Below are 20,700 nucleotides of genomic sequence, written 5' to 3' on the forward strand. Positions count from 1 at the left end.
GATTGGAAGATTAAACTTTTTTCCTTTCTCTCGCGTTTTATTTTCTGCGGGGCTGTTGTGGAAGTGCTGTGTTAAACTGACTCTGGCTGTCAGGAAGTTAAATCTTATGAAGGAGAGTCTTATGTGCAATGAGATCATAGACGGTTTCCTAAATGTGTGCAATGTGTATGACATTACTGAGAGATCAGGGATGTTGATAGGGATCTATTTGTCCTCTGCAACCAGGCCACTTTAGATTGACAGAAAGCCACTTTAAAAACAAGTTTATAATTTCAATGTTTGAAAGCTGCTAAGAAGACTGCTATTACAAGCCACAGTAAACCTTCCCAGATTTCATGTGTAAAGCTAAATGAAATGAAATCGATCTGACTTGCTACAGTGAAGCCAGATTCTGCATTTCTCAGATCACAGCAAAAGCTGAGCAATGGGAAACTTGAAAAAAACCTAAACAAAAAAAAGTGCGGTACAGAAAATTGGAAGTACATGCCATGCTAGATACATTTGTAAAAATGACTAAACAACTTGTGTTCCCATTGGCAGTGACTGTTTGGACAGGCATATCTGTGGTTAACCCAGAAGAGATTTCACCCCCTTTCAAAGAACGGGTATGCTGCCAGTAGAGGCCCACAACAAAGCCCCAGCCAGGATTAAAAATATAAGTCTTATTTCATTCCATGCACTAGACAACTCCAAAGGGAACAGATATATCACACAGTACAGTCATTAGAGTTATGTGAGAAATGAAAGATCTTTTTTCCCCTCTTTTCTTTTTCTTTTTTTTTGGATTCATACACAAGTGCAGTCTCCTAATCTTTCCCAGCTGGGTAGCAAACATTCTCTCTTTCCCTCGGAAATGGTCCCACTTTAAACAAATAGCCTTCGCACTGCATCATTTATTATTAATGTGCTTCATTCCTCAGCCCTGCGGGGACAGATATGCGTGCAGTATGCTTTCAACAGGGACGCACAAATAAAGCCTCTCTCTCCTCATTTAGTCAAACAGATGAAGACCGGAATACAGGTGCAGTTTTCAGCCACTACTTTCCCCCCTGATAAATCTCAAGTGTTTAAGCAAACAGAAACGCTGTAACCCCCTCCTACTGTCTGCCATTAACACTTAACCTGCCATTGGTTGCTTGTAGTGCCTCAGGTGAAGTGTCAGCTCTTGTCAGCGAGGAAGGTACACCTCATTTCCTGGCTGAGAGCACAGCATGCATGTACGAACACTCGGGTGTGTAAATCAGTAGAGATTTGCATTAAAATGCGTACAGGCTGTGCAACGATCTACCAACAAAATACGAAATAACCAGAAACATAAACAGGCTGGACACCATTTTAAAATCCCCTGTACCTTCCCTCAGGGTATCAACCTCGTTTGGCTTCTCATTGCCAGTAACAATAGCGATCTGCTCTTACATAAGTTATATCCTCTTGTAAAGCAGAGGTTTTAGCACTGCAGTGCATTTGTATGATCATGTAATGGAGGAGATTGATGAGGAGGTAAATATGACTAGGCGAGAAGGTAGTGGAAGAAACTGAGTAAAGATGAACAACAACATTAAATCCTAAGCAATGCACCGGAAATGGGTAGACGAGGCTTGTAGAAAAACTCAATGGGAGTCTTACCTTTAGTTGCTGTGGGGGAGAAGAGCTTCTCTGACCCTACATCAGACGCCTGAAAAGAGAGAGAGAGAGAAAACATTAATGAGGTGCAAAGTACAGGAATGCTTTGCAACCAAACCACCACAGATTTTGTATACATTTGTTCATATCAGAGAGAAAAACAAGATACACAGCAGAGCAACAATGCCCTGAAACACAGTCATAGATTGCAGCTGATTGGTTATCTCTGTGCATACATTCAGTGCATGAAGCAATCCAAAACAAATAAGAATGAATCTATTAAGATGCAAATCGTAAACAGACATTGGTTATTATCAGGAATATTGTAAGTGTCAGGAGTGAAATATGTTCATTTGCATTGATCGATCATGGGATGGTCTGTTCATTTTAAATGCAAACGAGTCAGCTCGGTTTATGAGGAGATAGAGCCACCATTGTGGAGGTATGCAAACATTGGGCCACAGACCTGACTTCAGTCGCAGCTGCCAACAAGACAACGTCAATCACACAACAAGAGCACAGAAGCAGCTCTGGATCCATCAAACGGTACATTTCCAGAGAAACTGAGATGGGCTGCACCAGTTACTCCTACACACTCAGAGCCTGTCTCCTCTCTCTGTTCCACACCTGCACCGTGTACAAAATAATCTTTGCACACTTCAGTAGGCAGCAGAAGAAGAAGAAGAGGGTTCTGTCAGAAGCGTGTTTCCGCTGGCTGCACGTCTGAATTCGAACACGGAAAAACTCTACAGCTGAACTGCAACCCTGCCCCCTAAGCTGCAACTGCTGCTTTTGAGGATCTTAAGTGCTCTTCTTTTGGGGTTTTTGGACCGCAGTTCAGTAAGACCCTGATAAAACCTCTCTACCCTTCAGCGCCTTGCAGTACCGTCTCAGGATTCTGCCGGACATGTGGTGTAGCCACCTGTAGGGGGCAATGTTGTGTCACAAACACACACCACAAAGCAGTGAGCAGGCAGGTTGAACAGAGTCAGCACAAGAAAGACGACTGATTATTGCTCTAGACTTTGAAAAATTACTCTGGCTCAGAACAACCTAGGACTGTCCTTCGTAAGTCTATAGCACATGTACATGCTGATTCAATCCTCACATATATTGCTTCCCCTATTTAACTACAGCTTGTCCACTTTACCATTGTTAAGGTCTTGGAGTTTTAATGTTTACTGAAGGCAGAATAGGAAAAACAGTAGAAGATGTTGCTCCAAAAATATACTGTTTAACATATCTTTATAATGTAAACTGTTTTCTGTTGAACCCAAGTCAATTACACACTCTGTAAACTTTTAAGAGGCAGAATATCAATAACGTCTCAAACCTCTGCAATGAAGATCCGGCCTTTCTGGAAAAATCTTTCTGTTTAAGAGATCTTAAGAAATGAGCAAACACTCTTCATCAAAACCATATGATTGCTATCTTAACTCGTATGCACTAAAGATCCTATCACCAAAGAAAAGACAGTCCCTATCAGTATTGTTTATATATCTCTGAGTGTTGAAAATATAATTTCCTGTGACAAAACTGCACAAGGCCTTTGTCTGCTTTAATTATTTGTAACATCTGCTGCTTCCTGTGTGGCTTTCAATGATTTTGCACTTGATTGGTATCGAGATTCCTACAGCCTATTTGTTGTTGGCTGCATGCAGTACACAACCGTATCAGGCACGTACACTTCTGTGCACTTCATCCTCAGCTCTCCTTGGCTCTCTGCTGAAGATGCATAAACAAGAACTCTTTTGGTAAGATAAGATTATTTAGAGGTACTGGCATCACAGCACAATCACACAGTGGCCTGTTTACAGAAAAACCTGGCTGCAATGAAAACAATAACATCAAATAATAAGGAACAAATCCAACAATGATTTGCCAAAGAATGGGACAAGCACTAATAAGTGAAAGGAAATTGGCTTAACACTTAAAGCGTGCCTAATATCAAGGTGAATAATATTTATTAAAAGAAATGCAGATTAAAAGTAGCTCAGTTTTAAAAGGCAACAGGTTTAACATAGATAGTAAAGATTAGTTCAATGATGGAAATTAATGTTAGAATATATTACAAAAATGACATCTTTGGGGTTGTTTTGTTGTGCATGAAATTATTCGGGCAACCTATAGAAAAAATCCCAGGATGGAAGGATGGAAAAACAACAATTTTAGAGATACTATTATACCAAGCTTGCAAATCAATCATATGATTTAGCTTGAAACAAATTAACTTAATACATATAGATAAAAACAAAAAGATCTTTCCATGTAGCAGCTACACCAGAAATATATGCCCACAATGTGCAAATCAACATCCAAAGCCTCCCCACCTATTCCTGTCTATAGAGGAAACCTGCAGGCTATTACACAACACAGTAAACCTGAGCATATGTTGCAGCAGTTGGTTTTCTTCAACTCCAGGCTGCTGCAAATGCATACATTTTATACAAAAGGGGGGGGAGAAAGAAAAATTCACAGCATGTGTAAAGCATAGCTCGCAGTTCACAAACATCTATCAAGCTGGAATGAAACACTCCAAATACTGGAAGTGAACCTTGGCACTTGTTTCGGCTTCCTACAAAATGCCTTTGATTCCTCTGTCCGTCCCCCCTCCGACCGACACGCACGCCTTCCTTCCCTTCCCCTTGAAGTCGGGTGCAGCGGCCACGTTTTTCCCTGGAACGGCCCACTCCCTGGACCAGCGCACTTGCAACAACACTCATTCCACTGTTTGTCTTCCCCACGGAGGTCCTGCTGGAGTATCAGATAATGTCGGGGGGTGCACTGGAGGCATAACAGCTGAAGTGTTCTCCGCTCTGCCAGATTTCACCCAGACCTTTTAAAGTACACTACACTCTTTTCGCAGCCCCTCAGCCCGGAAACATCTCGCTACACTGCTTTATTGTCCGGCTATACTCAGCACATCAGATGTAATGTTCACCATTTCAAATGCTTTTGAATGGCGGGCTTCATTAGTATAAAACAAAGAAGACTACCAGACACTCTAGCCAAAAACCATAAAACTCAAAATGAAAGCGAATTCATAGTGGAGTTCTTCTCGTACACAGGCACAGATGCCGGCTATGAAATCTTTAAGGCTCGCTTGTTCGGTGTGAAACGGTAAAAATAAATGTTTGTGTAATGCTGCTACAGATAAAAGAGAGAGGTTTAAATGACACTAATGGAGGTCTGTGACACGTGTGACAGCTGAGGCTCCTCACATGCAGTCCTTCACGGTGCCAAAGTGCAGACGTCGTTGCTGATACAAGCCACAGATTTATTTATTTATTTATTCTTCCCTGAGACTGGCAGTGTCTTCCTGAATGCTGAGATACATTTACCCATGAGAGAAAGAAAAGAGACGGCAGCTCCGGAGTGACATTTTCAGGCAGTGCTGTTATCGTGTCATTCCCGGACAGGCATCCAAGCCCTGGTGTTTCTCTCCTCCAAGGCACACAGATTTCTCAAAGACTTATCTACCGTATTGCTGTCCAGGCAGCCTACTTGTGGATCAATGGTAATCTAATAGCAAAAGATTATCAAGAAATTCACTGATCTCTTACAATAAATTAGTCAGGGCAAATACAATTTCCGCTTTAAATAAAGAGCAGCTTTGAATCCACAAATGCTACTGCCAATAAATAGCGAGACGTACACATAGGATGCTGCATCAACATAATTGCAGGCAGTTAGGAAATTAAATAGCATACGTAAAGCCAAAGTAATGTAAGATATAGTATACAGATAAGTTGTACTTCTACACATCTATATCTGCTGTCCAAGTTTACATATTTTTAAAAGGTACATCAGCTGGTAATCTCTCCAGCTGAGGCGGTAGTGTACAGAGGTCATGTGTAACAAATTCTTTGCGTTCCCTTTGTTGCAGCACTTTGGCCTTCATAAAAAAAAGACCAAAGGGCAGGTTTACTGAAGGAAGCGGGGAAATCTAACCATTTCAAAACTGAGGAAATTCAAGCCACATTGCTGGAAGCCGAGGCCCTTGGACTGGGCCGCAGGAAACCTGACCTTTGAGGACGTCTGCTATTTGAGCCTCGGGCTTCAGGCCTGGCCTTCCCTCTGGAGAGCCGTCAACGGGCCTCAGCTTTCCTTCCCTATTCCATTCATTAGGCATGCTTTATGATTCAGCTTCCTCTGAGCCACACAAGGGCTCCCCAAGGAAAGGGGTTGAGAAAAAAGAAAAAGAAAAAAGAAAAAGAAACATCTACACCGAGGGTCATGGGCCCGAGCTGAGCTGGCCCACAGCAGCTGTGAAAGCCTCCTGTTTTCCATGCAGGACAAGGAGAGGGGTGGGAGGAAGGTGGAGTTTATCCCACCAACACAGCGCTAACCTCTCCCTGAAGACCAGCACGGTGCTCTATAATTCCACGTATTATTCACAGAAATTCCAATTTACATACAATTGCAAACCATGTACACCTACACAGGTTTTTGGTTTAAATGGTGTCTCAGTTGCCTCCACTGGAACATCTAACTTGAGTAAACAGCTTTGCACCAGGTGGGTGTAATAGATTAGACAGTTTAAAAGTTTGCTTAAATTCACAATAAAGGACATTGATAAATTCAAATAATAATTTAAAAAAAAACATGTAATTACTGGTCATTAAACCAATGTGTGACATTGCTTTATTCAACTTATATCAAGTCTCCATATATGAGTTTGTAACCAGGGGACAGTTTTGCCTTTTTGCACAAAGACCCAAAGCCTGGCGTGTGCTCCCTTACGCAGTGCATTGCAGAACTAATCATTAAACTGACCTTCCGGCATGAATTTATGAAAGACATTGATCAGTTAAGGATGTAATTTCACAGAGACATAAAGGCCAGCAATTATCCTGTTTCAATTAACCTCATTTTGTAAGTACTGCTGAGAGGCCAGTTTCTGAGCCCTTTATATCAAGCAATCTGGGACTGGTCTTACCTTTGATCTGCGATTCAAACTGCACATTTCGCAATATTGGGAAACTGGGCACACGATCCCAAAAAGAAATAAGGAAAGATAAAATATAATAAAAAAGGGGAGAGAAAGGGAGGCGGTTTGAACCACATAGCCTTCTCAGTTCCCAGAGTAGATTATAACTTAAGTGTCCTTATTTAGGATGTCTATGTTGAGTCATCATTTTTGGTTGTTGAATGAAGAGTCTCAAATCAAAATTGACCCCTGCTGTACAGCGCAAAATGACAGGAGACGCACTTAATGGAAAACAAGGTTGAAGAGGGACAAACAGGATAGCAGTTGAGAGCATATTGGGACTGCATGACAATCAAGCACATTATTGCAGCAGAGAGCTTTCTAAGTAACAGAGAGATACATGAAGTCCCAGCAGCACGAATCAAAAGGATCGGGTCTGAATTTAACAATATTCTGACATTAGTGGATTCGACATGCCATTTACCTGTATATGAATACATGTATTTGGAACAAACGATGGTTTTTACCAACATTTCATTTGAAAGAAGGTACTCTGTTTAATAAGTGCAGCAAAAAGGGAAGACAAAGTACCACAGTTCCAGTGTCACGTTGTTAGTAATCTCTCGGTTGAGGTACTGTACATTAGCACAAGTCAGATATTACCGACACATTTTTGTAGTTGGTACTCAAGTTCATGGCAGAAGAGTTGTTCGCTGTCCACGATTTTAGACAGTCTTACATTGTAATGCTCGCACGAGTGCCAGTCAGATCTCACAGCTGGGAATCGGACAGCAAGGGGGTTGTACCCACTGAGGATGACATCAGCCGATTCCAGTTCTATTTTGCGTTTCTTGCACCGGCCAGTGACGCACCCGCACCGCCTCCCCCTCCGCCTCCTCTCGCTTCACACCTCGGCGGCGTGGGGTCCGGGTGTCAGCGCGCGGCGGGCCGGCGGTCTCGGAGTGACGCCATGGCGCAGCCCTGCTGACTGGCCAGGTGTCGCTATTTATCAGGGAAAGGAGTCTGTCAAGAAAGAGCTGGCAAGTGGGCAGGCTGGCGTGCTGGCAGAGGCGCCCGAGCTCTCAATTACCCTGGCAGTCGACTCGGTCTCCCCTGCACTTGTGTCAATTTCTGGCCAAGCTGGTATTTTATCACTGTCACCCCACACCCCCATCTTATTAACAGCTGGGACTCCATCCAAATCCACAAGGCCATATTTTCACTGACATTTATGTTACAATCATGTCACAGAACCAAACACTTATGGTGATCTACAGTCTCCACCTACCTTTTAAAACACTCTCAGATTTAACTTCCAGACTTTTCCTTTGGGTTACCTGTCTCTCTTAGTTTCCATCTCCTGCGTATCGCTTCCCTGGACAGAATGCACCACAGATACTGAAACCTTAAGTCTGTGGTTCCCCAAAAATATAGCTAACCAAAACTGTTAGAACGATCTTTATGGTAAACATTTACCCACATTTACCCTGGTTGTCACTTGGACAACTGTGTCAACTACAGATCTGCTATGTTTAACAAAGGCTTGTGGTGATAACACTGAAGTATGTACGGACAGCGCTATGAGAGACGGAGATTTGTCAACTGTGTTGTCCTTGGTGTAGGAGATATGCAGATTTTAACATGCGCAAGTGACACCTGCAAACCAAACCAGAGATTTACAGCAACACCACAGGCTACCCCAACTGCAATCACGAACGGAAATGCTTGACATGCATTTGTAACACTCCCTGTTGGAAGAAACACGTTGGCACTGAAGTGGTTAAGAGAATTGATGACTTGGGAACTGGCCTTTTCCTACGTAGTGAACATTTTACCCAGGATTCCAGTTGGGGTTTAAATGACATCCTCTCTTCGCCTCCTTCTCTCTCTCTCTCTCTCTCTCTTTCTCTCAGTCGGCAAGCAGCTGCTGGGGCTTATCATAGCTGCCTGTCAGTTTAGTATACAAATTAGCACCCTATCAGGGGAGTCCAGAGGCCCGATTAATCAGGAGGAGAAGGGGAGAGACATGCATCGCATTAAATGTGCCGCTGAAAGACAGGGAGGGTCACAAATCAACGACGAAATAACCTCCTGGGGCCAGAACACGAGCAGGAATAATGTGATAAGGAGAAATGAGGAAAACGGACACAAAATATTTCACAGGATGAGCTCCAGAGATTGATTCGACTACCTGGGGGCGAGAGGGGAGACTAATGAGATCTTCCCCTTGTTAGAAAATAAATAAATAATTAACAAACGCCACAAAGGAGCAGAAACAGGCTGGTCTGAGATGTACGTCCCGGTCTGGTAATCACTGAATTCAGATCAGAGTTTTATCAATATAGATCAGTCAAGCTGAGGTATAGCCTAGTCAAGGAAATGAAGGTCACAGTGATGTAAATTCCACCGTGAAACTCAGCAAGAAAACATCCGTCCAAAATAATTATTATTAACCGCACTACGATTGGTGCTGAAGTGAAAATATGTTTTAAAATACCATTGTGTGTTGATGCTCCTAAGTAATACATAACTCTGCCGTCTGTTCAGCTGTAGCCTTTCATTTTCCTGACACTACCGTACTTCATGAATGCAAAACTCAGCGCTCATGTCAGGAGATAAGACACCCAGGGTAAAAATGTCATCACTCTTGAACATCCCTCCACACGGCCGGAGATGCCAGCAGCCAGCGGTAGGGGGTTGGGTAGGCGGGCGGTTGTAAGAAGTGGATAGGTTCTGCTCCTCTCTGTCTTCCCCCAGCCCCCCTAACTGTTTAATGTGAAAATGTGAAAGGCAGATAAGAAGTGATTAATCTTTCCAGGGAATCGGGCCTGCTCTTTATTACTTGCAAAGCAGATAGAGATCTGAGCTCGGTACCTCCCACAGCTGTACGCTGGGAAGGGAGATAGAAGGAGAGCAAAGCTTCCATTAACCTCAGGTTCACAGCCCCAGGGCTCCTTATTGGATGCTCAGACTATTAACATTTTGACAGGGAGCCCCTCCAGCCCTCCCTATTGCGAGGGGAAAGGAAAGCATTTTATCAGAGTTTTTATTTTTTATTTTATTTTAACTCATTCAGAGCCCGCTCTCTCTCGAATTCTCCCTGGTGCGGTGGATCGCTGCCCAGACTAACAAGTTTAAGTATTATTATGGTAAAAAGATGACACAGACCAGCGTTTAACATAAAACTCCCTCTGCGTAAGTGTTAGGTTTCCATCGGGATTATCTTCTGGGGTTTATTATTGTACGAACAATGTGATTATGATGTATGGTTATAAGTCCTTGTGCATGTGGGCAAGCTGTGCATTTGTGGTGTTTCAATATTTGCAGGGAATGTATTAAGAACTGTGTGTAAAAAAAAACCAAAAACAACAATCATAATAATAATAAAAAAAAAAACGTGTTGCTTTTTGGATTATTGTGAAGCTACCAGTCAGGAAACCATCAAACCATGTAAATAAGCATTTCAGAGGGAACAAAATTAGAAAAACAGTCGCTCCGAGCTTCAAACTTGCTCTGACGCTTTCTTTTCCTCACAGAAACAACAAAGGCAAAGCTAGCAAATGCTGGCGTTGGGTGCGATATTTAAAGGAACACCCACCTGCTTTAGCACGCTGTGGGTTCACGACAGCCATGCAAAACATATCACCCACCCTGCTTACCTTACGAGTATTATAATGTCCAACACACGACCAGCAGAGTCTGTCCTCGTCCAGTAACTGACAAAATCCAACCGCAGACAAGACTACAGACGTAGCAGTAACAGGGTGATATGATATGCGAAGGCCCCCGCAGAGTGTAACAAGTCACACCTTTATGTCACGGATTTCAGATTCGGGGACGCAAGATTCTTAACAGTCCAGGCCTGGGCAGGGTCAGTGTTTTAATGGGCCACATGGTATGTGCTATAACCAGCATGGTGTAAACACCTGCACAGGTCAACCAATTACTGCTGCAGCAGCCAGCCATCTCTACAGTAGCTGTTTAGCAAATGCGTTTAATATTAAATTCCCGTCAGCTACCCAAACGAGGAAGTGAGTCACTCCGCGCTCTAGGCAGAAAACTAAATCAGAGTCCACCATCGCCACACTGCAGAGGAGGTGGGCGCCACTTTCCACTGTTTTCCACTGAGATGCCCACTCAGCTGGAACCAAAATAATAATAAAAACACGACTGTGAGTCTGCTCCCCCTTTCTCCGCCATCTTAATTTACCCAGAAGGCCACAGGACAAAAACAAAAAACAGAAAGGTCAGGCAGTTCAGAGAGTAAATGCCCGTTTGACACTGGGTTTAGCACTGTGGTGGCCTGCGGCAGACTACGAAAATGGCAGCTTTAGCGAAGAGTAAATGTTCGGCGAGATGTTTCTTTGAACCAGAGTAAGCACTGCCTGTTAAGTAACATGAATCATCCCTGGTAAGATAAATAAAGACATAACAAACTGTTTTCATTACAAGCATTGTAGACCCAACAACACAAGCTATTGCATTTAATTGCAGCTTAAGCATAGGTCTGGCTCTCCTTTTTTTTTAATTCTCTTTTCTTTTCTCTTTTCTCGACAGCCCCTAGACATCACAGAGCCCTGCTTCTCTATTGACACTAAAGGAAGCTGAAGCGGTGGCCTTTTCAGATTGGATTTGAAATGGCCTTTTGCCATTAAACGTAATGCTCACTCACGGAGCGCAGCGGCTTCTAGAGACGGATTCGCGGGGTTAGAACAGCTCTCGCAGCAGGCAGGTTGCGCCGCGGCCTGGGAACGGCGTTAACGCTACAATCTTGATCAGATGTCAACTGCAAATATTAAAATAGACAGGGCTCCCACAGGATTAATGCAACTACTTGTCTGATGGGACGGCGAAGTGGTAATGGAAAGTTTAAGCAGCAAGACAGGCACCACACACACACACACACATGCACACCGACTAAATTAAGTGACAGCCATGTGGGCACACCGTTCATGTTGAAAAGGGATGTGGCGAGTTAAGTGGAATTTACTTTTAAAACGAACATGCAGCCTCGGGTTACTGGTAACACAAACCTCACTGAGGCCCCAGACTGGCTCCGGAGCCCCCATGAAGGCTTTTTAAAATTCTTCTCAGACTCAGCTGTCTGTATAAATAGAGTGGCAATTTTTTTTATTTTTTTTTCGGCCCTGGCAGAGGCAAGGTGTTGGCTATTTTTAAGAAAGAGAAATTATTCTTTTGCTACTGAAGGGATGTGACAGTCTATCATGGTCACGCGACCGCGCTGTGGACAAATCTGTCAGCAGTTTTCAACAAGGAACTCGAGTGGAAATCTGAGAGTAGAAACACCACAAGCAGTAAAACCTGACTCTCATTCCTCTATCTTTATTTAGCATGGCTTGTGGTTTAATTGATGTCTTTATTTCCAACATTAAATAGAGTAACTGGCTGGAATGCGCATGCCTACTGTGAAGAGACATAATAGTACTATTCAGAAAGAGAAAAACAACAAAAGGAATAGTTCTAGTGTTGCATATTATTTTGACAAAATCGCTTACATCTGTCCACCTTGTGTAACATTAATTTTAGAGAACATTCCTGGCTGATAATTTATTAAGTACACGGTTTTCACCCTCACAAAAGTCAGAGAAGTATAACATAAAATGAATACATCATTTACATATCACAGCTCTGAAACTCCTCTCTGCAAAAGAGAAAAACACATTTAAGCACCTGCCAATTTATTTAAAGCGACTTTCACAAACTTAAAAATTGTCCAGCTTTCGTTCTCACGTAAGTGCGACTTTCACACCTATAATCTCTTGCTATATCAACCGTACACCCCAGCAGCTCCCCCTTCCAAACTCAGTGCTGCGTTACCATAAAGTGTACAGTAAAAGCACTTACAAACTGATAAATCTAATCAGGCATACAATGCAGCATTAAACGGCACCAGATTGGACGCTTTCCAGCAGATTGGCTAACAACTGCTCTTATATTTATATATAGACACATACACAGACACCCATGTGTGACTTTTGTTAGAAAGGCTAATCACTATACAGTGTGTTGGGTGTTAAATGCTAAGTGACACTCTAAGGTTCAGCATTAGCTTTCGATTAACTTGCAGGATAGTTCATCTGTTTCAATAAGTCTCAAAACAGAGCTCCCTTTAACACTGGAGCCAAGGGAGAGAGTTGTCCTCAAAGACTGGGATTATTATTGAGAAGGCATGCTTAGAAATCTGCAATCCTGCTTGGGCATTACTATGTTAAACAAACCGTCTGAATCTGAACCGTGTATAAATATATAATGAAGCGAGTTAATGTCACATTGTTTTACATCCTATGATTTACATTATTTATGAGAAAAAAACAACCAGCAACTAAAGGATTTTTTTCCTCCCGAGTGCACAAATTCCATTTTCCAGACCGCATGTAATGGCTGAGGAGAATTTGTTTGAAGAGATACTTGAGATTGTTCTTGGTGATGCTCGGGTCATGAATGAGCAAAATAGGTGTGATCCCATGGCGCAATTACGGAGCACCTCTCACTCCTGTTCTCCTACAGTAGGTGGATGTGCATATTGTGTTGCCCCTCTGTCTATTGATCTGTTTCATATTAGAAAAGCAAGGTTAAATGGCTAATTGCTTTGCATCTGCATCACTTAAACAAAGCCGTTTCCTGTCAATAAAGCAAACTGGGCTGTATAGCTTTCAACTGCCTCTTGACAGGCATAATTATGTTTAAGGAGCCACTGTGTGACATTTCAGTCTATTGGGTGTCTATACGAACTAGACCACTGTTCCCTTTAAATTAACAGGCTGATTCCTGATTGCTTTTAAGGAGCTTACCTATAACCCTAATGATCAGAAAGGACCCTCAGCTTTCAGTATACTTTCACTGGCAATATTTCCAGGCAGTCTACAACAACCTAAAATCTTTAGAGATACCAGCTGCCGCTTTGGGTGTCTTGTTCACCATATACACTAATTTCAATTGGCAAGTTTCAATTTGGTGCAGTGCAAGTGCAATGCAATGTGGGATATATTGACAATAGTTCACATTCTGACACCTTTCATTGCAAAATGCTGTAAGAAATGCCCGGCTGCAAAACACCCTCCCAACAAAGATCGACAACAACAACCCAACTTGGCAATGAATTATATCACACCCCCCACCTCCAAATGTCTAAGTATAACCCACTGTAACACAGCCATGGTATAACAGTTGACTAATCCTGTCAGTGGAGATAAAGAACACGATGGAGGCCTCTCAGAAGAAACCCTCTGAACCACCACAGAGGGAATAGAGACGCAGAAGCCTCCGAGGTATGCGCTCCCCTCCTATCCCTTTCAGGGCTGCTTAAAAGCTTTACCGGAGTGGGAATTTAATCAAGTGTTAAAAGCAACCGAGCTGGGCACAGCAGGGAGGAGACCCGCATTTTTTATTCCTTTTTTTTTGTTTTACTTTCTAGCACTGCCTTCCTGTTTTTTGTATGTGCCTTGAGAGCTGCCACGGATAATTGGGAGATGTCAGGAGGAAGGCTGGGTGTTTGTGTGTCGAGAAGTGGTGAGGGAGGGAGGGAAGTTAGGAGAGAACTCAAACGCTTAAGTGCTTTTCACACACAAGGCGCATTCCCGGTCTTTCGCTGGGATCCTGACAATGTTAGATCAGGTGCAGACCCCGGGCGCCCAGCACGACGCGCCGACCCGCTGCGTACCTCCTCCGTGTAATTACAGCCTCGCCACGCTACGGCGAACCCGGGTCAGCACGACGCCCACACCGTTGCCGAGCGGAAAGATCTGCTGCCGCGGTGATTGGCAGAACACTGGCAGGGCTGGGAGGAGAAGGGGTGGTGTTTAGCATGCCCTTTCCATGGATCGATACATCCGTGTAGAATCAGAGCCGGAACAGATGTGTACACAGGTTGAGACATCCCTAAGGCCCTCAAAAGGCCTTGGTACCAGCTACAGCAAATCAAATCTACCTCTGCCACACTTTTTATTTTAATTTTATTTTTTTTACCAATTCTGCCGGGACTGAAGATTACATCCCAAAGAATCTAGAGACATTAAAGGTTTCCGTCAAATAATTACTCCACTCCGGGCTCTCTCACAAGTATGCCCAATCTACAGCAGCAACACTAAACCCACCAGCGGCCGTAAGGTGAACTGCGTAACCCATGAGGTCTTTCACAGTACCTGGTCCTCACCGTGCAAATCAGTCATCTGTCTGGGAACAACCTCGCTGCTGGAAGGAGAAGCGCCACGTCTTGTGGAAATATGACACGCAGTGAATAAGAAGAGGGGGAAAAGTCCCATCTGATCAAATGAAAGCTGCAGTAAACGTAAGTGACAACTCACGCTCACTAATGCTCCTCTCCACAGATAATGAAAGGGCACAGACGCCTGTTCGGCTGCGTCCGAAAGCACTATCAGCGAGAAAACTGCTATTTGAGTCCACCCTGGAGCTAAGAGCGAGCCCAGCCCAATTATATTTCCCATCCCTCATAAGCCATTTAGACCCTCTGGCCTCAGAGCTCAGCCTCTTTACAAATGCAACAGATAAACAAATGACAAGCCCACCGGGGGAGGCTGCCTAAGAGCAAAAACGCGGCCCGCATTTTACACTGCTTTTCCTTTCGAATCATGATTCCTTTATTCCCCCCCTTCCTTCTCTGTTTTCAGTTTATTCCTTCTCCCTGCCTTGCTCAGTCATTCGGGGGGAAGGAAATGTCTCTTGTCAAATTCAGAGCGCTTAGCAGAAATTTAACAAGTTCCTGAAGCTCACATGGAGCGAGGACATCGCCTGCTGACAGCTACAGATGCGTCACAGTCAGCGACACTTGATAGCTGGAAGAATCCGAGAAACAGAATTCAACCCTACTGGGCAACCTCCCGATCCCTCTCAGCTCGCTGTGATTAGCATGCTGTTTCCCCCCTCAGGCGTGAAGAAGTAGGCTCTACATAGCCTCAGAATACATACACAAGTCTACATTTATTTAGTTCAGCTTATTTTCTTCCGTGATGGAATTTAAAGTCACACAGAAACACTTACATATGTTTGATTTTGAAAACACAACAAACGTACACAGTTGGAATGTCACCTCGCTAATGCCAATATTCGAATAGGTCTTTGCACCTCAATCAGTAGTCTCACTGTAGTCTTGCCTGCCTTCTCTTGCTTGAAGTTACAAAGCAGATGTCTTGAAGTTAAAGGACGTACTAACTATGCATAGCAGTGTTCTCATAATGGATGGGTTTCTGCTTCTTCTAAAGTCCAAGAACAGACAACACAATAGAAAAGGATCAACTGCATAATTTGTAGAGGAGTCACAAAATCCTTACTGAAGCACAGAAGACAGATTTTCCACAGGCCCAAACTTGCATCTCAGCTTCTCCCAATCTGTCAAACTATCTACACTCCGATTTTGCCTATGCGACACAGAAAGCGTATTGACTGTCGGTTAAGTGAAGAGGAGACATCATGAACTTAACATCCCTCCCCTATGATGTTTTCTTTTTTTCTTCCACTGCAATGCTCTAGCCTCCATGGCCAAATACCCCAAACCAGATGTTTGGGATCAGAGCAGATAAAAACAAGACGAATACGACTCAACCAAGCATGTTTTATATTAAAAGGAAAAAAGGAAAAAGCAACAAAAAAGGGACCAGACTTCTTTAATTACTTCTCACATATAATTTGGGTGTTGTGGGGGATTCCGAACTTGGCCAAGAAAAACAAGATGAAACAGATGTTGATTATATGGAAAGATCTGGAATCCTTCTTTTGCAATTGGTTTTCCACATTCACCGGGGCTCTGCTTAGGAGCTAATGCATCTGTAGGCCACTCATTGTTCGGGTTGGGGGGGATATGTACCACATGGTTTGACCTCTGGCGGAGATTAATCCGTCGTCTCCCCTTCCCGGACCGGGCGAGTCCCTTCTCTACTGCGTCACATGACACGGCACTGCTGAAATCCATAAAAGGTTCCTAGCAGCTTACAAGCCAGTTCTAAGAGCTTTAACATTTCCGGTCTTCAGTTTCTTGTGCAAATAGCCCTCTCCTGGGATGCATGAGGCGAACTACAATTTCTAGTAAACACCTCCCAGGGACCCAATTAGTCTTTTAAGTCAGCTGGGTGGGGTGGAGGAGATAAATTGGTCATGTATAATTCAAAGAGAAGATGCAATTGGTGGAATATAGATCAGTGGTAAATGCCTCTCAAGAAAACAAACAAACAAACAAAAAGCAACAACTCTATATACAGGCAACCAGGGTAGACAAACGGCGCGGTATGGGATGTCTCTCAATGTCTGAGCTTTGAAAACAAACATAATACCTCTTTAATCAGTGGGGAATACTCCGCATTACATACATGATGATGTCATAGACCTCCTTGTGTCTCTGTACACAGGGCAGAAGTCACTTTAAGACGGATGTGTGTAATGCATGCCGAAGGAGAAGCACAACGACTTGTGTGAACTTGATAAAATAGGTAATAAGCGACACATATGATGGCATGGGATCAGGCAGCCACAGAAGATAAGACATGGCCCTGTCTGACACCCATTCAAAGCTGACAGAGGCTATCTAATGATGGTTTATGTGAAACCAGTGGGAATGACAACAACAGGTAGATGGGAAAGTTTTAAGACAGGGTGAGGGAAACCCATTGCAGAAAAATCTTTTTTCAGGTTCTAAAATAGCAAACGGGGCTACTGCTATTCTTTGGGGTATGTCTAGCGGCTACCCTCCCCAGCTCAATTGCAAGTGTCTTTCAGGCCTCTGAAAGCTGTGTGGTGTTGAAGCCGGCACGCAAAGATTTCCACACTCTGCTGTTCACAGAACCCCTCTCAGCTCGGCAGTGTTGCCACAGTGCTAAATTGCACAGCTGTTCTGCAATCTGTGGCAGTGTTAATTACCCTAATGTGAGCGGCAGCTCGTCAGGTCCTCACTAACGAATAGGCTTGCTTTCCAGTGAGAACATTGTGTGTTTCCTTTGGAGCACGATTCCAATCCACACCCCGCTGGCCGAATCACAGACCACCCGGCACACCAACTCCAAGCAAAAACACCACTATAATTATTACTATTATTATTATTAAGTTATATATTGGTTTAACAATAATTGGTATAACAAGCACTTACATACACTGTTCAGCTTACACAATATTACAAGGGAAACTGCTTCACTATACAAATGGCTACACATTTCAGCGAATAAAGTTGAGGGAGAAGAGAAGAACAGAGTGGTTTACAGGTGCCACCTAAACAAACATGTTAAGGCAGTAAACTCTCTCTGAGTAGGCTGCCTCGCTTTCCTTTCACTCCATGTGACATTATGAACACACGATTGCATGCCTTGACTTCTCTCCCCTCACTCGCCATCCCAGTTTGATGACAATGTTTCCTTTAAATTGAAACCTCCCATATTGTGTAAACACTCGGCACATCTGTATTATCTAACCAGGAGAGCAAGCGAGCTAATCCTGCTTTTAGTTTTTAATCCCATGAAAGACGACTCCACCGCTCAATTCTCAGATGGGTTTTTCTATATGAAGCAAGCAGGGAGGTACCTTAATTAAGCTATAATAGTAATTAAAAATTAAACTTGTATCATTCTATGGAGATTTGAAAACACCATGCTTTGTTAAAACAAAGGTGCAGTTTCCTGATCAAAAAACTTACATAACTGTACAAAGCAGAACTGTTTAGTTAAAGATAAAAGAGTTCACTTGTGGTCTCACAACTATGGAAGAGTATTAAAATATTTCACTTTGCTAAAAGTGGGCTCACCATTACATGCACCAAAGGCTGTGCTGTGATGATAAAGGGTTTTGGCAATTTTTTTGCATTCATATTTCATCACTGGAATTCTCTTACAGCGAGCGTAACAACATTTTTCACAGTCAAATCTGCAAAACAATCTGTAAAAGTCATTACGGAAAATCAGAATAACAAAAGAGGGAGAAACTAAATATTCTAACTGTATTCAGAGCATCACTGTGTAATGTGCGCATGATGCAATGCATCAGAGGTTTTAAGTATGCACACAAAGACGGGCAATTAGGCACACGACACTTATATCACTATGATGAAGGACTCCTGGGCTCGCCTTCGAAGCCATTGCTCTCTGTCATTAAGGCTGAAAGGCACATCTGGCTAATGGTGAACCAGGATGTGTGTGAGGGCCCACCGTGCCTTGGTAAGCACATTTAATTATGCCTCGTAAAGGTAACAAAAGACACTGCTGCGTCTTCTGGAAAGCACCACTTTAGACCCTGAAATCAGAAGTAAGAAGGACGTGTGCAGTTGTGGAGATAACAGACCAAGTCTCAGTCCCTCATCCAACAACAACAGGAAGGCTGCTTGTCTGCTGTGCCTTCAATCACAGGATTCTTCCCTGCCTGTTTTTATTTTGGGGGGGGGGTTTGCCACGTATGTGCGCGCCTGCGTGTTCCCAATCCTCGAACTCCTAATTGGAGATGAAATGTAAGGGATGAAAGAGGAGAGGCCTCTGAAATATTAATGGATTGCAAAAACGTAGCCCGAGCCAGAAAAGTCACGATTCCCCCACGATCGCTCAGGTTCAAAGGAAAAATAACAGACAATGATATTAAAAAATAAATAAAATAAATGCACAAGAGACAGGTGCATGCGAATATGTTGAAAATGGAAGACTAGGTCAACGTTCATTTTTTATTGTAGCTTTTAAATGTTCTGTCTAGATTCCCCTGTCTCAGACTAGTGATTCAATGTCTACTGTAATCTGAAACCCACTATGAGCATGAAATACAGATTATTGCTCTTGCACTGTGTGACCTATGACTTCAGCAATACCTAAAGGTATTAAAAAGGCCCAGGCTTGCTGTTTTGTGCTCCGTCGTATTTGACATTTAGACAAAAGGACACGTGCCCTGGGGTCTGCACTGCGCACAGGCCCACATTTAAGCAAGAACATTTGATAGAAGAAGAAGGGGGGAATAGAAGCCAGATCTCATTGTCTCGTCAGTTCATTGTCTAACAATTTCAAAAACTAGCCAGCAACACAGAAAAGGTAATCGGTCACTTCCATCTGGACACATGACTAAATCCCATTGTCCACAGGTTCATATGCAGCAAGGGTCTCGGAGGGAAGCACTGGCTGGGCCCAGTGTTCATTAGTATCATTTAAAAAAAAGACAAGCTAAAAACAATACATTGCATGTAAGTTTGAATTTGTAATGTTTTATGCCATGTACTGAACTGTATTTTTGCACTTTGTATTGTGCTTATATTTTGTAAGTCACCCTGGATAAGGGTGTCTGCCAATAAATAAATAATAAAAAATAATAATAACAATACTGCTTTGCAAGTTGTCAATGGGAGGACTCTGAAAAGTATGCCCTTACTTGTATTGCATACCTACACTTTAGACAGATACAAATAAATTGCCAAAACCATCTCTCCAATTCATGTCACAATAAAATACTATGGATAATAAAATAGGTACAGTACACGGGCCGTCTTCTATTACCGTTAATACCGTGTCAGAGAAGCCTTAAAAACCATCTGTTCAGCATTTTCTGAAATATCCGGCATGCACTGCTGTATAATGCAGTTTTAATAAATAAGTCTTCATTATGAGAATGATCTCATTGGATCACAAAGAAGGAAGATTGCCAAGGAAAGGGAATAAGTCTTGAAAAATAATAGCCTTTTGACCTCAGTCTTTGGAGTGCGCTCTCCCCTTTTCTCAAGAGGAGGAGGCATATTTTCTTAATAACCTCTCAATGAGTTTAGTCTCTCTGAGGTAACAGAACATTAAATGTACCAGCACAACTAAAACCACCCGAGGAGACTCATCGTCGGGGCTGGAAATGGAAAATAAAAAGTGGTGACACTCAAGTCAACTGATTGGACGGAGATAAATACTTGCGTTTGAATACGTCTTCCGAATTGAGGAAGTGCTGGTATTCGAATGGTGGAAACTCACGAGCCACGAGACTGTGAACCTGTGAACACTGGCCCATTTCAGGCACTGCTTATCCCTCCCCTCCCAATCTGCAATGCGAAAATTTTTTAGGCATTCGCTAGCAGAGCGTTTCTTTAATAATACAAAATCGTTTCAATTGAGTTCTCCAGCTGATGGACTACCCCGCCGCCTGGCCCCACCTCAGCTATAATCACGTACAGTTTAAAA

At 43.0% G+C, this 20,700-nt stretch overlaps 1 protein-coding gene across 13 annotated transcripts in view; it reads right to left on the minus strand.

Annotated features, from left to right (window-relative positions):
- Nucleotides 1-20,700, minus strand: part of fbrsl1 (fibrosin-like 1) — a 279,122-nt gene that overhangs the window by 41,487 nt on the left and 216,935 nt on the right. For all 13 annotated transcript variants that reach the window (XM_066690181.1, XM_066690186.1, XM_066690184.1 and 10 more), the window contains one exon: nt 1,627-1,675. In XM_066690181.1, coding sequence (XP_066546278.1) covers nt 1,627-1,675 — 49 coding nt within the window. The remainder of the gene's footprint in view (nt 1-1,626; nt 1,676-20,700) is intronic.

The sequence above is a fragment of the Amia ocellicauda genome, chromosome 17, assembly GCF_036373705.1.
Source record: "Amia ocellicauda isolate fAmiCal2 chromosome 17, fAmiCal2.hap1, whole genome shotgun sequence".
Classification (NCBI taxonomy): Eukaryota; Metazoa; Chordata; class Actinopteri; order Amiiformes; family Amiidae; genus Amia; species Amia ocellicauda.